General features: G+C 41.7%; 1 protein-coding gene across 2 annotated transcripts in view; it reads left to right on the forward strand.

The window, feature by feature from the left end:
* slc2a8 (solute carrier family 2 member 8) overlaps window positions 1-17,504 on the forward strand; it is a 40,709-nt gene that overhangs the window by 7,868 nt on the left and 15,337 nt on the right. For both annotated transcript variants that reach the window (XM_072240019.1, XM_072240018.1), the window contains exons 2-5: window positions 6,300-6,462; window positions 9,028-9,234; window positions 12,288-12,387; window positions 14,855-15,066. In XM_072240019.1, coding sequence (XP_072096120.1) covers window positions 6,300-6,462; window positions 9,028-9,234; window positions 12,288-12,387; window positions 14,855-15,066 — 682 coding nt within the window. The remainder of the gene's footprint in view (window positions 1-6,299; window positions 6,463-9,027; window positions 9,235-12,287; window positions 12,388-14,854; window positions 15,067-17,504) is intronic.

Consider the following 17,504-nt stretch of genomic DNA (forward strand, 5'->3'; position numbering starts at 1 on the left):
TTGACATGTTCTCACCAGGTATATAAAGGGAGACCCCTGGTGTGACACAGTTAGTCTTTCCAGTTGAGTTTTAAGTTCAGTTCACTATTTAATTCGTCAGACCAATAGGCTAGTCCTGGACTTATTTCCTGGTATAATTTACATATTGCTATTTAACTATTTGTGGTTTTATTACTATTTATTATCTGTGGTGCAACTGTAATGAAAACCAGTTTCCCCTGGGATCAATAAAGTATGACTATGAGATACTCCGTTATACTGCGTATTTGTCTTATGACACAGTTTCATTTTAAAGTGGAGTTCTGCTTTCTATTGTAAGTAGTGTTGGAGAGTGAAGACTTTACTAAAGTACAGGAACTGGCAGAGTCAAGTAAAGCTGATATCGGTCGGTAGTTTTGGAGAGGATCGACCTTTATTGAATCTTCGTTCAAGAAATAGTGACCTGCATTTTGAGATATCCTCTGCTAAAGCAGGAGGGATTGTGCAGTGTCTATTCTCCAGAGGAAAAGGTCAGTTCCTTTAAACCATTTTATTTCCGTCGTCGTGAATCCTGTGGACAAGGCAGATTCCGGCTGGGATCAGCAGTAACGTCACGTCTTCAAGAAATTCTTTACTTCAGGAAAGTCTCTCCTAATTGACTGTATAAATCTCTTGGTCTTTCGAATTTACCATTCTAAGAACTGTTCAAATTTACCATTTAAAGAACTGTTTCCGCATTTATCCTTTTAAGAACTGTTCCAGAGTTGCCGTATAGTAGTTAACTTCCGGTTAAGTTAGTTGTTTAAATACATTTCATTATTTTTGAGCAGAGTTTAATAAATGTTCGTTTGTTTTTATAAAACCTGACTCAATTCTATATTCATTGTTGCCGGTCACGTGACATTATATTTTATACCTCAAGAAATGAATGCCAACATTACATTCACCTTCTTCACCACTGACTCAACCTGGAGTCCCAAGTCCCTTTGCATCGCTGCATTTTGAATTCTCTCCCCATCTAAATAATAGTCTGCCTGTTTATTTCTTCCACCAAAGTGCATGACCATACATTTTCCAACATTGTATTTTATTTGTCACTTCTTTGCCCATTCTCCTGAACTATCTAAGTCTCTCTGCAGGCTCTCTGTTTCCTCAACGCTACCTGCTCCTCCACTTATCTTTGTATCATTGGCAAATTTAGCCACAAAGCCATTAATACTGTATTCCAAATCATTGACAAACATTGTAAGACGCAGCGGTCTCAACACTGACCCCTGTGGAACTCCACTGGTAACCAGCCAGGAGCCAGCCAGAATAGGATCCTTTATTCCCACTCTGTTTTCTGCCAACCAGCCAATGCTCCACCTACGCTAGTAACTTCCCTGTAATTCCATGGGCTCTTATTTTGTTAGGCAGTCTCATGTGCAGCACCTTGTCAAAGGCCTTCTGAAAATCCAGGTACACCATGTCTACTGCATCTCCTTTGTCTACCCTGCTTGTAATTTCCTCAAAAAATTGCTGTAGGTTAGTCAGGCAGGATTTTTCTTTCACGAAACCATGCTGGTTTTGGCCTATCTTGTCACGTTCCTGCAGGTATTCATAATCTCATCCCCAACATTCGATTCCAACAACTTCCCAACCACTGATGTCAGGCTATCAGGTCTATAGTTTCCTTTTTGCTGCCTCCCACCCTTCTTAAATAGCAGAGTAACGTTTGCAATTTTCCAGTCATTCAGTACAATGCCGGGATCTATCGATTCTTGAAAGATCATTGTTAATGCCTCCGCAGTCTCTCCAGCTACCTCCTAAGGAACCTGAGGGTGCATTCTATCAGGTCCAGGAGATTTATCCACCTTCAGACCATTAAGCTTCCTGAGAACCTTCTCAGTCGTAATTTTCACTGCACGAACTTCACTTCCCTGACACTCTTGAATGTCCGGTATACTGCAGATGTCTTCCACTGTGAAGACTGGTGCAAAATACGCATTCAGTTCCTCTGCCGTCTCTGCGTCTTTCATTACAATATCTCCAATGTCATTTTCTATTGGCTCCATATCTACCCCCGACTCTTTTACCCTTTATATACTTAAAAAAAGCTTTTAGTATCTTCTTTGATATTAGTCGCCAGCTTCCTCTCATAATTCATCTTTTCCTTCTGAATGACCTTCTTAGTTTCCTTCTGCAAGTTTTTAAAAGCTCCCCAATCCTCTATCTCCCCACTTGCTCTGGTTTCCTTGTACGCCCTCTCTTTTGCTTTTACTTTGGCTCTGACTTCACTTGTCAGCCACGGTAGTGTCCTTCTTCCCTTTGAAAATTTCTTCTTATTTGTAATATATCTGTCTTGCACATCCCTCATTTTTCACAGAAGCTCCAGCCATTGCTGCTCTGCTGTTCTTCCTGCAAATGTCCCTTTCCAGTCAACTTCAGCCAGTTCCCCTCTCATGCTGTTGTAATTTCCTTTATTCCACTGAAATACCACTTGGATTTTACTTTTTTCCCCCTTAAATTTCAATGTGACCTCAATCATATTGTGATCACTGTTCCTTAAGGATTCTCTAACCTTAAGTTCTCTTATCACCTCCAGATCATTGCACAACCCTCAATCTAGCACAGCCAATTCCCTAGGGGGCTCAACAATAAGCTGTTCTAAAAAGCCATCCCTTAGACATTCTACAAATTCTCTCTTGAGGTCCAGTACTGACCTGGTTTTCCCAATCCACTTTCATGTTAAAATCCCCAACAATTATCATGATATTGCCTTTCTGACACACCTTTTCTGTCTCCTGTAATTTGTAATCCGCATCCGGCTGCTGTTTGGTGGCCTGTATACAACTGTTTTTAGGGTTCTTTTACCCTTGCCATTTCTTAACTCAACCCATTGAGACTCTAAAGTTGTGGACAGAGCTGTGTCCACAACTCTCTGTGGTTTCTTGCGGTCACGTGCAGAGAAGTTGCTCTACCAAGTTGTGATGTATCCAGACTCAATTCTTTCTGTAGTGTATGATAAAATTGGTAACAGTTGATGGAGAAATTCTTTAGCCTTCTGAGGAAGTAGAGGTATTGGTGAGCAAGCTGTGTAAATCATTCAATACTGAGCTTCAAAATTTTTCAACAGGGTAAATTTGATTCCAAGACACAATATTCTGCAGATGCTGGAAATTCTGAGTGACACACACGAATGCTGGAGGAATGAACATTTGACATTTCAGGCTGAGACCCTTCATGAAGGCTCTAAAGGGTCTCAGTCCAAAATGTCAGTTGTTCATTTTCCTCCATAGAAGCTGCCTGATCTGCTGAGTTCCTCCAATGTTTTGTATAAATTTGATCTGAGTAGGTGAAGCACTAATTAAGATTTTAGTTCTAATTTGCCAACAGGGGTGCTTTTCTTATGCTGGCTAACTGCAGTGTAAATGATATGTCTCAGACTTGCATGTTTGTGCAGGAAGTTGCAACTGCCTGCAGTCACTGCACCTGAGATTTAGCATCGTTTAGGGACGTTAGGATGGCACGGTGTTGCAGTCAGTAATCCTGCTACCTCACTGTTCCAGTAACTGTATTGTATGTGTGGAATTTGCAATTTCTCCCTGTCATTGGGTTTCCTCCAGGTGCTCCAGTTCTACCCCCGCCCCACCCCACCCCACCCTAAAAATGTACCTGTCAAAACCTGACCATGTAAGCTATTCCGAAATGCACAATCTGGGGCGTTGGTGGGAATGTGGGGTGAATGTAATAAATATTTTTATACTTGCTGTCCTGTATGCCGCTGGCATTCAGGACACAATGAGAGTCCTCCATCTTTGTCCGCCCTTGGTCACACACAGGTATAGAAGGATTCTTCATTGCTGTTTCCCTAACAGTTTTCCTGTACCAGTCAAGGTTGTTAGCCGTGAGCTGAACCCCGAAACCTGGAGGACCAGTGGACCACTCTTAGTCTGATCTCTACCCTTTGACCTGTTTGGCAGGGGTGACCCTACCAAGAGTCGAAGCACAAGGCTCTGACTCCAGCCAACAAAGCCCTCTGGGTCATTGAGGCACGCAAGTCTCCAAACCCTACAACAAGGTTGTAGTCCTGTTGGAGGAAAGATTTTTATAGCTTAGCTTTATTTGTCAAATATACATTAAGACGTTTGGTGCATTGCGTTGTTTGTGTCGATAACCAACACAGTCCAAAGATGTGTTGGGTGCAAACCACAAGTGTTGCCATGCTTCCGCCATCATAATAGCTTGTCCACTACTTACTAACCCTAATCTGTACGTTTTGGCTCCTCAATATGGGGGGTGCCCCCTCCCCCACCTAGGACTCTGTGCTGAGCCCATCGCTGTACACTGTGCTCACACGTGAGCACCCGGGCAACCACATTGTCGAGTTTGTTGATGACATCGCAGTGGTGGGGCTCATCACCAACAACAGTGAGATGGCCATCAGAGAGGAGGTGGAAGAGCTTGAGGCCTGGTCTCAGGCAAATAACCTCTTCCTCATTGTCAGCAAGACAAAGGGGATGGTTATCGACTTCAGGAGAACTCACATCACTCACACCCCTCTTCACATTGGCAGCACAGCTGTGGAAACTCCTCCCTTACCTCCATTTAGGGCCCCAAACAGTTCTTCCAGGTGAGGCAACACTTCAGTGGTGAATCTGTTAGGGTCATCTTCGCCTATTGTATCAGTGCTCCCGATTCAGCCTCCTCTACATTAGTGAGACTCAATGTAAATCAAATGAAGTTCAACATTCTGAAGCACTTTCAATAATATTTAACTTCTGTTTTAATCTAGTTCTGCATGCCTCTGATCACCAGCATTGGGAATCATTAGAATATTTTTTTAAATCTGTTATTGTTTAATATTTTAAGTGTTGTATGTGACATATGTACTGTGGACCCTGAGGAATGCTGTTTCATTTAGCTGTGTACATGTGTAATGTTGAATGACAATAAACTTGAATGTTCTGATGGCAAGAGCTGACAAAGGCCATCAGGTGGCTTGTGGTCAGGGCCTGACTTCCTGCAGTTTAGCTTCAACTCCCTTCTGATATGCTTCGCAGAAGGATGACGCGGCAGGGCACTGGGAGCCATGCACCTATTGCCTCAGCAATGCCCACAATCAGCAACCACAAACAGTGGACTGGGGTCATCGAGATCTGGTGCAGTAACTATTAGTGGCAAACCTGCCGTGCTCTCAGTCCTGTCATAAAGCCAAGAATCCTTCATGTAATTGAAAGTGAATGTAACATGGAAGTCAAATTAATTTGCTCCATGTAATTGCAAATTCTTTACTTGTAATTTAACAGTCAACATTTCATTACTGTGCTCCCTTGGGTTTTTAGCCTATACTGACGTTTGTTAGCAATGAGTTAATGTTTAACTTGCAAACGCTGACTTCCTCTGACTCTGGTTTCCTTTGCAATCTTGGTTTTCAGTTTGATATCTAACAAATTGATCTTTCTTAATCATTAGCTGAGTGAATGAACAAAATTCATTTCATTTTTTTTAAACTATCCTACTTTCCTTTGTTTACCCCTGATTGTTCCATATTAAACCTACACCTTTCGGAATGCAGGCAAATATTTTATTGGCGTATCAGGCGTAATGAAATCTAGACACAAGATTCTACAGATGCTGGGAGTCCGAAGTAACACACAGACAACGTGTTGGATGAACTCAGCAGGTCAGGCAGCATCTATAACAGGGGTTCCCTACCTTTTTTATGCCATGGACCCCTACCGTTAACCGAGGGGTCTGTGGACCCAGGTTGGGAACCCCGATCTTTGTTGCAGTATAATCGAATTCACTTTGGATACTGGCCAACTGAGTTGATCAGATGGATCATTTTATCATGTTTTTATAATCATTTAATTTTAAAAAGAAACTCATACGGCATCAAGTATACTGCTTATCACACGTGCTTTGAAAAAATTTGATGCGTGGGCTCATTGGAGACACAAACTAATATACTCAGGCACTTACAGTGCTTTGCCCAGTTAATGAATACAACAAAAAGAATCAATTTAGCCACAAAGTTTCTCTGACATCTGACTTGCAAATATCTTTCTGCTCAACTAATCATATACAAGTTTTTGTGATCATTCCCACTCGCTTCTGCTGATGCTCTTTGCGGGTCCTTAATTTTACCATTTTGTCAGGTGTGTTCTGTTAATGGAGATTTTCATCTGTTACTGTAAGCAATTTTGTGTATTATAAATTTTGAGGCTGCAAACTAATTTAGGATTCGATGGAGAAATAAGCATTAATAGATGTTATATTTGTGTTGAATGATTGAGTTTTGAATTAAAGGATCTTTTCCCTCTATTTTTGTTTTACAGTAAAGTAAGGAATGGGAATCTATACCTGGCCACGTTTGCAGCTGTATTGGGCCCCCTTAGTTTTGGATTTGTTCTTGGTTACAGTTCTCCTGCCATTCCGGAGCTAGAGTCTGATGTAAACCCGGATCTGAAACTTGATTCCTCTCAGGCTTCTTGGTTTGGGGTAAGTTACCACTATTAAATATTTTCTGTATAATATCAGTGGGAAGGGTTAAGAAGTTGCTTCACAAACAAGAGAAAATTGGCAGATGCTGGAAATCAAAGTAATACACACAAAATGCTGGAGGAACTCAGCAGGCCAGGTCTATGGAAAAAAGCGAACAGTCCATGTTTCCGGTGGAGACCCTTCATCAGGACAGGAGGAGGATCTCGGCCCGAAATGTCAACTATGTACTCTTTTTGATAGATGCTGCCTGGCCTGCTGAGTTCCTCCAGCACTTTCTGTGTATTACTTAAGTAGTTGCTTGTCTGTTGTTTATGCAATGATGTCTGCTGTACTGCTGAATGAGACTATTGAATCCATTCATCCCTTTCCCATTTCCTCTCACAGAGAGGTTGTCTGCTTACGTTGCTGTTCCAATATGCATTCAGTGGCCACTATATTAGGTATCTCCAGTGCCTAATAAAGTGGCCACTGAATGTATATTCGTGGTTTTATGCTGTAGCCTAACCCATCCACTTCAAGGTTTGACGTGCTGTGCATTCAGGCATGCATGCTCTTCTGCACACCGCTGTTATATAATGTGCGGTTATTTGAGTTACTGTTGCCTTCTTGTCAGCTTGAGCCAGTGTGACTATTCTCCTCTGACCTCACTCATGGACAAGGCGTTTTCGCTCACAGAACTGCCTCTCACTGGATGTTGTTTGTTCAGACCATTCCCTGTGAACTCTAGGGACTGTGTGCATAGAAATCATAAGAGATCAGCAGTTTCTGAGATACTCAATCTACCCTGTCTGGCACCAGCAATCATTCCACAGTCAAAGTCATTTAGATCAAATTTCTTCCCCATTCTGATGTTTGGTCTGAACAGCAACGGAACCTCTTGACCATGCCTGCATTTTTTTTAATCCATTGAGATGCTGCCACATGATTGGCTGGTTAGATAGTTGCAGTAATGAGCAGGAGTACCTAATAAACTGGCCACTGAGTGTATTTGTCAGGCAAAATTTTAAAATTGTCTGTCTCTCTACCAATGATTATTTCCCTGATCTCCCCCCTCTACCATCCAATTTCAACTTTCAGTTGTAAAAATATATGGTGCTCTTTCATTTCTTAATAACCCTGACCATCGCACATAATTTCCATTTATTTGTTCGCAATGTACTAAAGCCTAAGGTGAAATTTTGAAATGTGACCCTCTGTCTGAAAAATCTGTTGTTTTCTTTGACCCAACTGTTTTTGTCAAAGGCTAACTTGTGTGAGAATATAATATTGTGGGACTAGTGAACACTGATAAAGAAATGTAGTAATAAACACAAGGGTTCCTGCAGATGCTGGAAATCCAGAGTAACACACACAAAATGCTGGAGGAACTCAGCAGGTCAGGCAGCATCTGTGGAGAAGAATAAACGTTTGACTGTTTATTTCCTTCATAGACGCTGTCTGACCTGTTGAATTCCTCCTGCAAGTCATGTAATAAGCCTGTACTCCGTGGACCCCTCAGTTAATGGTAGAGGCCCATGGCATCAAAAAGGTTAGGAACCCCTGTAATAAACTTCCTATGGAATTGTATATCAATGAATGACCAGAACACTGCAGTAGGTAGTGGGTAGAGAAGAAAAACAAGTGTAATTTGACTGTATTTAAGAGCATTTTGAAGGACACTTAAATAGATAAGGCATTGAGGGATGAAGTCCTCATGGCGGCAGATAGAAGTGATGGGCCCATTTCAGTTTCCGTGCTCTGTAATAATATCTTCATCCCTTCAATAGAACCCCAGAATAATGCATTGTTCCCTATCCTGAGTGCTGGGTAGACTTGTCATAAGTCATCAAAAGTCACAAAGGTAACATAGGAATTTAAACTCTTGACTCAAGACAATTAAATCTGTGCCCAACTTCCATTCTATCTTCCCAAATGTCTTCACACTCTTAACTTCTGGAAAAAAAAAACAGATCGAGGAGATCAAAATTCTTTATTTTCCTTTGTAGTTATTATTTTCCTTATAATTAAATAAATGTTACTTAGTATCTCTTTGGATTTCCCTTCATTCTTGATATGTCAGATTTCCTCCTTAGTTTTTGGTTCCTTAAGGTTGTTATAGCTGGGGGGGTATGTTAATGGGGACAAGATCCCACTACCTATTAAATGCCCCCAATGGCGTGCGCCTCAAATAACCAAGCCCAGCTCCTCGTCTTCACATCTGGTTTAACTACTAAGCCTGGTGGAACCATTTCGACTGATAGAAGGGCCAAAGGCGCATTACTGGTGCCGTAAAATGGGTCACTTCAAGCAGATGGGGCTCATCAGCCATATTGGGCTTGCTTATCTAGATGGCTGGGATGCAACATCCATGACCCTGCCTGACAAAAGGCTCAACCTTCTTTGTTAACTCCGTGCTCCAAAGTAGCACATATATCACACACACTGAGGACTGAACTTTTAGCTTTTTTAAGTGTATTGAACAATATTACCTCTTGGTTTTCTTCAGGGGTTTTATTCTATTGAGATTGAAACTGCTAAGCTTATCATAAAGCAACTTAACTTCACACTTTGGTACCTTTGCAGTCCTTAGTTACCATTGGAGCAGCTGTGGGTGGCATCATAGGAGGATGGCTCGTCGATAAGCTTGGCAGAAAGCAAAGTCTGATGTTGTGTGGCCTTCCATTTATTACTGGGTTTACAGTAATTATCGGAGCGCGGAATATCTGGATGCTTTACGCTGGGAGAATCATGACCGGATTAGCCAGTGGAATAACGTCGCTCGTTGTGCCAGTAAGTACAAATCCTATGTAATGAGCAGGAGAACTTTTGTACAGTAATGTATAATGACTATAAATTATTCTTCAAAACAGTCTTTGAATCTGTAGCCAATGGTATTCTTTCTTAGTACAACACGGTTACAGTACCAGCGACCCCAGTTCGTTTCCCGCCACTGCCTCTAAAGTGTTTGTGCTTTCTCTCCAAGATGGTGTAAGTTTCCTCCAGGTACTCTGGTTTCCCCTCGCAGTCCAAAAACGCACTAGTACATCTTTGGACTGTGGGAGGAAACCGGAGCACCTGGAGGGGTCTTGCGAGATCATGACTTGAAGGCTCTATTCTGCGCTGTATCTCAACAAACAAAGTAATGGGCAGGAGAATTTTCATACGGTAATGTGCAATGACTACAAATTGTTCTTCAAAACATTCTTGGAATCGGTAGCCAATGGTTTTCTTTCTTATTACAACACAGAGCGAGGCTATAATGCCCAGTGGCCCTATGCCAGCTCTCACCAGGGCATTTCACAAAATTCTGGAGGAACTCAGCATGTCAGGCAGCATCTATGAAAGGCTTTGACTCAAAATGGTTTGGGCCAAGACCTTTCATTAGGGCTCAAGGGGGTATTCCTGTCTATGCTCTTTCCTATTTCCCTGTAGCCTTTTCAACCTTCCATCACAAGACATAGAACATAGAACATTACAGCATTGTACAGACCCTTTGGCCACAATGTTGTGCTGACCTTTTAACCTATGATTCCAGGTACATCCTGCTATTAAAGATGTTGGCCTGGTAAACCTCCTGAAATGCTTCCTTTAATAAGAAGACTGCAGTGCATGGTGCTGAGATGCTGCAACCTCAGATCTCACTGTTTAGATGACATGCTCTTATTTTTCCTGCCAAGAGGGACAAGTACACACATTGTCTCTCATTTGTCCTTTGCTTGCTCACTTAACTTGTCTGTCCCCATGTCCTTTTCAAAATTTAGTTTTTTTTTTGGCCTGTGCCTGCGCGTCTGTGCATCTGCGTGTCTGTGATGATGTCTTTTTCATGACTTTTACAAGGCGCGGAGCAATAGAGAGACTGTGGTGGGCCACTCCTCACACAGACATTTTCGCAGTACTTTCTCTTACGAGGGCGAGTTGCGATCTCGGCACTCAACCCGGCACGGATGGAAAGCGTACTTGGGAGTGGACCCGACTAGTTTTGAACCCGGGAACCTCCACTCCCAGGTCCGGCACCGATGTCATTGTGCCACCAGCCGGCCCCAAAATTTAGTTTCTTAAACGCTTTCTTTTTCTATCATCAGCTAATTCAGCCCCTTCATCCAAGTAATTTATTTAAATTGTTAAAAAAAATCTGAGGTCCTAACACTGATCCCTGTGGCACACCAGTTACATTTGGGCAGCCAAGAAAACACCCATCTATGTTTGCTCATAAACGTGAGACATTACGCAGATACAGGAAAACTTGAGCAACACAGACAAAGTGCTGGAGAAACTTGACCGGTCAGGCAGCTTTCATGAGGAGAAATAAACTGTCAACATTTCGAGCTTTATTCATCAGGACAGGAAAGTAAAGGGAAGAAGCCAAAATGCAAAAAGGCAGGGAGGTAGAGGGTGGGGATGGAGAGGAAAGACCTGTCAACATGTAGTCCTTGCCCTCTACCACCTTATTCTGGTTTCTGCCCCTTTCCTTTCCAGTCAGGGTGAAAGGGCTCTGCCTGAAATGTTGGTTATTTATTTGCTTCCCTAGATGCTGCCTGACTTGTTGAGGTTCCTCTTGCATTTTGTGTATGTTGCTCACTTATGTTTGCTGTTTCCTATTAGGCAGTCAACTCCCCATTCTCCGGTACGATGAGCATTTACCTGCTGCAATAACTTTTGATACCACAGCACGTCACCTGGAAATCAAAGTCTAATTCATGCAACTGGGTCTTCTTCATCCACATCACATGTTATACCTTCAAAGAGCTCCACTAAATTGGTGAAATGATTTTCCTTTTCACAAAAGCATGTGACCTTAATTTTGTATGTAACATGTTTACTAACGGTTATTATTTTTGAATACCAGGTGTTAATGGGCTTGGTTTCTGACTCTTTTTGAATAAAGATGAAACAATTGCTATTTTCCAATCTAACAGCACATTTCCCAAATCTAGGAAGTTTTGGCAAATTAAAACCTATGCATTAACTATGAAGTTAACCATAGCTCAGAGCTCAGTCAGTTTCCTTCATTTGAACTGATTTTCCTTAATATAATCCTCCCTTCCAATTCCCAATTTAAGGATACTTCTGGGATATTGTATATATCTTCCACTGAGTCCAACATACCTGCTGAACTCCCATGCCATCTCCTTGTTTTCTGGTTTTAATTCCTTGGATTTGTTTTCTAGGATGATTATTCACTTTGTCAATACATTTTTTTTAAATTTATAGTAACTTCTATCTGAAACAGTTTCAGTTTGTTGTTTTACTTCTGTGTGTGGATTTGATGCCAGTTTATAATCCTCCTTAATATGTAATCGAGTCAACCCCACAGAAACTAAAACCAACCAGTAAATCTGCTGTATGCAAGCTCCCTGCTTTAATGTCAGCGTTTCTCTCATTTCTCTGCTTTCTAGATTTTAATGGATGCCTTTTCATTCACCACTTGGAAAGAAAGTGCTACTTTGCAATTTTCTGCCAAGTATTCAAAAAGAGCTTCTGTGTGTAGGAGCCCTGTTCAGCCTCTGGAGGGCAAACTTAGCTGAAGAAAATCTGTGTGCTCTGCAGTACAGATTAGTGTTTATAAGTGATCATTACAATTTTGATTGCTTGACTCACTGGTGACCTGATCTCTTGTGATGTCTCAACATCCCAGCCACTACTGACAACTAACCATAACTGACACATCTCAAAAATGACGTGAGCATAACCATTGAGTCACATTTGCAATGGAAACATTGGTCTTAATCTGCAAATGATATTATACTTTTGCTCAGGATGCTGCTCTCTTGATTATATCGGATTGTTGTCATCAAAATGCCTTTATTATATAAAATGTTAATTTGGACTTTTCTTTTGCCTAGGTTTACATTTCTGAAACAGCTCATCCTAAAGTGCGTGGGCTTTTGGGATCCTGTGTTCAGCTGATGGTGGTAATAGGAATCATGGGTGCATATGTTGGGGGTATGAAATTCTTTAAGTTGAAAGTTTGTGTATTTTTACTACACCAATCAGCGTGTAATCATTGCTTATCCCTAGTCACACCTCTCTTGCCTCTTGTCCCATCTTAATGATACCCTGCAAATCTGGCCTCTCTTCCTATCCTCAGAGAGAGGGTTGGACTCAAGAATGATCCCGGGAATGAAGGCGCTAATGTGCGAGGTGTGTTTGATGACTCACTGTAAGGGAGATCTTATTGAAACCTCTTGAGTATTGAAAAGCCTAGATGGAGTGGGCGTGGTGAAAATGTTTCCTGTAGTGGGGGTGTCTAGGACCAGAGCGCACAGGTCAGAATACAAGGCTGTCCCTTTAGAGCAAATATGGAGGAATTTCTTTAACCAGAGGCTGGTGAATCTGTGAAATAGATTGTAACAGACAGCTGTGGAAGCCAAGTCATATGGCTATATTTACAGTGGAAGTTGATAGGTTCTTGATTAGTAATGGATTCAAAGGTTACAGGGAGAAGGCGGGAGAATGGGGTTGAAAAGGATAATAAATGAGCCATGATGGAATGGTTTGGCAGAAGTGAAAGGCTGAATGGCCTAATTCTGCTGTGATGTCTTATGGTCTTACGGTTGCTTTGGTGCCTTCAGTCAGTTTTATATTCACTTGAAAGCACTGCCAGGGCAGGTGGTAGAAGTAGATTGAGTAGTGTCTTTAGCCAGGCAGGATTCAGATCATAAGATGTAGGAACAAAATTGAGCCATTCAGCCGATCAAGTCTGCTCCATCGTGGCTGATTTATCATCCCTGTCAACCCCATTCTTCTGCCTTCTCCCTGTAACCCTTGGCACCCTTACTAATCAAGAACCTCTTGAAGCGGTATGACCACAAGAAATTCTGCAGACACTGGAAGTCCAAAGAAACAGACACAAAATGCTGGAGGCCTCAGCAGATCGGTAGCGATATGACCACGAGCAGGAGTTGGGATTAGTTTAAATTGGCTCCGTGGTCAGAACAAATTGTGGGTCAAAAGGCTTGTTCTTGTGCTGTACTGTTTGGTAGGTGTAATTGGGTAGCACAAGTTCGTTGGGCCAGAAGGGCCTGTCACTGTGCTGTATCAATAAATAAAATAGACAAATAGTCAGTTTTCATCATATACAATAGGTCAGGACAACTGCTGTTCAAAGGACTGTTTGAATAATGACCTGATTGAAAGGGGTAAGTTCTGCATGTACTGAGAGAGTGCAATGAAATGGGTACTGTTTGGTGCAGATGGAAGTTTGAACCAGGAGATGCTCTGCCTCTCTGGACACAGAGAATTTTTGTCTCCTGTTGTCATTGTAGCTAATTCCTTTTGTTCTCTCTGTGCCTCCCCCTTTCTGCAACTCAGTTCAAAGACCCCCCAAAAAATAAAATATTATTGGTATTAACCATAAAAGACGCAGGATATGGGAGCCCAAGACCATTTGAAGTAGCTGAATTGTAACCACCTATTCAGCGTATAGGAGGGAGATTAAAAATGTGGTCGAGTGTTGTCACAACAACAATCTCTCACTTAACGTCAGCAAAACCAAAGAGATGATTGTAGACTACAGTAGGAAAAGGCCGGAGGCCCATCAACCAGCCCTCATTAGCGATGGGAACTGGAGAGGATCAGTAGCTTTAAATTCCGTGGCATTAACATATCCTGGAGCCAGTTCCTTAAGTGTCATCATACGGAAGGCACAATACCTTTCTACTTTCTTACAAGTTTGAGTAGATTCAGCATGTGACCAAATACACTTGACAAACATCTATAGATGCACAGTGGAGATATTCCTAACTGGTTGCATGGGCTGGTATGGAAACACCAATGCACAGGAAAAGAAAAGTCACAAAACGTGATGGAGGCAGCCCAGTCCATCACAGGCAAAACCCTCCCCACCATTCAGTATATTTACATGGAGCACTGCCCCAGGAAAGCAGCTTCCATCATCAAGAACCCCCGCCATCCAGGCCATGTCCCTTTCTTGATACTACCATTGGGCAGGAGTTACAGAAGCTTTGGGTCCCACACCATCAGGTTCAGGAACAGTTATTACCCTACAGCCATTAGGTTCCTGAACCAGCGCAGATAACTTCACTCACCTCAACTCTGAACTGATTCCACGACCTAAATGCTCACTTCCAAGGACATGTTACAACTTGTATTCTCAGTATTGTTTCTTTTATTTGGACACTTTATCTTTAGCAATATTTTCTTCATTTATGTATTTATTTGTACATTCCATTGTATTCATTAATTTTCCTGTAAATGCCCGCAAGAAAATACATCTCAAGGTAATATATGGTAACATGTATATACTTTGAAAATTTATTTGAATTTTGAGTTTTTTGAATCTGATCTAACCCACAATTTTGTTCAATGATAGTATGAGAAGCGTTGTAATGTCTCTGCTGGAATGCAGTGTGAAGGTAAACTGGTGGGTCTGTTTCTTTGGTTTTGTCAGGAATGGTGCTGACTTGGTATTGGCTCGCTGTGCTCGCCTCCGTCCCACCAGCCATCATGGTACTACTAATGTATTTCATGCCCGAAACCCCACGATACCTACTGAGTAGAAACCAATACTCGGAAGCACTAGCTGCACTGGCGTGGCTTCGAGGGCCTGAGGTAGATTATGAGCAGGAATGCCGACAGGTTGAAGAGAGCTGCAATGCACAGGTAACTTTTAACTGAACCTTTTTGACTAAGTTGTATGTTAATAATTTCTCCTGTTTTTATGTTTTTGGTCTTGACCCTTCATCTGGAACAACCGGCAAATGAAAGCACAAATTTCACAACACGCATAAGTGATAGTAAACCTGATTCTGATTCACCATTCATTTCCCTGCCCAGCTCCTGCCTGACCTGCTGAATTCCTCCAGCAGTTTGTTTCTTCATTGTTATTTAGAGCAGCCTTCCTCAACCTTTTTGCCCTGGAGGAACCCTTGAAATAATGATCAGGTCTCAGGGAACCCCTGTGTAAAAGTTATTACGGTACGTTAGTATGATCAAAGTTGTAGATATAATAATCCAAAAATAATCGTCAATGTTTTTTTGAGTTGAGAATGAATTTTTAGCCAACCTTTCTTGGGGGGAAAAAAACAGGTAGTTAAGCTTAGCTTAACTTTCTTGAAATTAATCTCTTTCCCTTTCATAAATTTTAAAAATTCGTAGGGTAAACATAATGAATTTCTGTCAAATAATTGGCTTAAACCAAAATTCGGTTTAATTTTTCTAAAGACAGACTTGTTAGATTTAATTTAAATAAGGTTATAAATTGATTAATTAATGCTATTTACAACATGAAAATTCAAGACAATGTTGAAGAGGAAAGTTACTAAAACACATAAGCCAAAGCAACAGTTCTTCCAAGACAGACCTTTTGTTTCCAGATATGAAATCAAAACATTAAATATATCTTGGCCTTTGCTTGTTCCAGGCAGCTCTGCAACAGAAAAAGTTTTTCTTGAAATTCTCCATCATTTACAAATCTGACAAATGCTCCAACATGACGTTTATTGGGGAAATCTGTTGACTCATTGACCTGGCACAAGAGAAGCTGTTTTTCAGTTTATCACACAAAACCTCTTCAGCATCATGTGACATGTCATCAATAACGTTGATTTATCGTACTGTTTGAGAGTAAAACGTTTTCAATTTCTCATATCGCATCTTGTCTAAGCATTTTACCCACTATAATTTTACATGTTGCCATTACTAGGCTCTCACCAACTGTGTGACTTTTCCTTTTCTGGGTAATAAGTTTTGCTATTAAATAACTTTCTTCCTGACCTTTTTTATTGCCAGTGTCCATTTAGTAATTGTATGGGAGAGGGGAAGAAGCTGTTCCTGAAATGCTGAGTGTGTGCCTTCGGGCTTCTGTACCTCCTTCCTGATGGTAACAATGAGAAGAGGGCATTCCCTGGGTGATGGGGATCCTTAATGATGGATGCTGCCTTTTTGAGGCATTGCTCCTTGAAGATGTCCTGGACCGCGAGGGACACTAGTACGTTCCATGTAAATGTACTGAACGGTGGGAAGAGCTTTGTCTGTGATAAACTGGGCTGTATCCATCTGTCGGCTTTTCCTTTCCTGTGCATTGGTGTTTCCATACAAGCCCATGCAACCAGTTAGAAATCTCTCCACTGTGCATCTATAGATGTTTGTCAAGTGTGTTTGGTCACATGCTGAATGTATGCAAACTTCTAAGAAAGTAGGAATATATTGTACCTTCCGTATGATGACACTTAGGAACTGGTCCCAGGACATCCTCTGATATGTTACAGCCAAGGAATTCAGAGCTTCTGATCCTTTCCCATTCCGATTCCTAATGAGAACTGGCCAATGGACCTCCGGCTTCTTCCTACTATAGTCTACAATCATCTCTTTGGTTTTGCTGACGTTGAGGAAGGGCTGCTGCACAGGATCAAAGTAGGTTGCAGAAAGTTGTAAAATCAGTCAGCTCCATCATGGTACTAGCCTCAGTAGTATCCAACACACTTTCAAGGAGCGGTGCCTTAGAAAGGCATCATCCATCATACAGGACCCCCATCACTCAGGACATGGCCTCTTCTCACTGTTACCATCAGGTAGAAGGTACAGAAGCCTGAAGGAGCAGCTTCTACCCCTCTGCCATCCGGTTTCTAAATGGACATTGAACCCATGAACACTACCTCATTGTTTTTTTTATTATTTCTGTTTAAAAAAATATGTGTGTGTGTGTCTATATATAGGAATAAGACACAATTAATAGGTTTGGGCATTTACAAACATTTGTAAGTAGGCAGGGTATAGAACAGGGATTCCTAACCTTTTTAATGCGGTGGATCAATACCATTAAGCAAGGGATCCATGAACCTCTGGCTGGAAACCCCTGGTATAGTAGGATACGCTCCCAATGGAGGCATTTGGGAACACAATAGCATTGTTAGCGTAATGCTGTTACAGTGCCAGCAGTCAGAGGTTCAATTCCCTCCACTGTCTGAATGGAGTCTGTACATAACCAGGTGGGTTTCCTCCAGATGCTCTGGTTTCCTCCCACACTCCAGAGATGTGTGAGTTAGGTATAGTAAGTCATGGGCATGCTATGTTAGTGACAGAAGCATGGCGATACTTGC

The sequence above is a fragment of the Mobula birostris genome, chromosome 22 (genome assembly GCF_030028105.1).
Source record: "Mobula birostris isolate sMobBir1 chromosome 22, sMobBir1.hap1, whole genome shotgun sequence".
NCBI lineage: Eukaryota > Metazoa > Chordata > Chondrichthyes > Myliobatiformes > Myliobatidae > Mobula > Mobula birostris.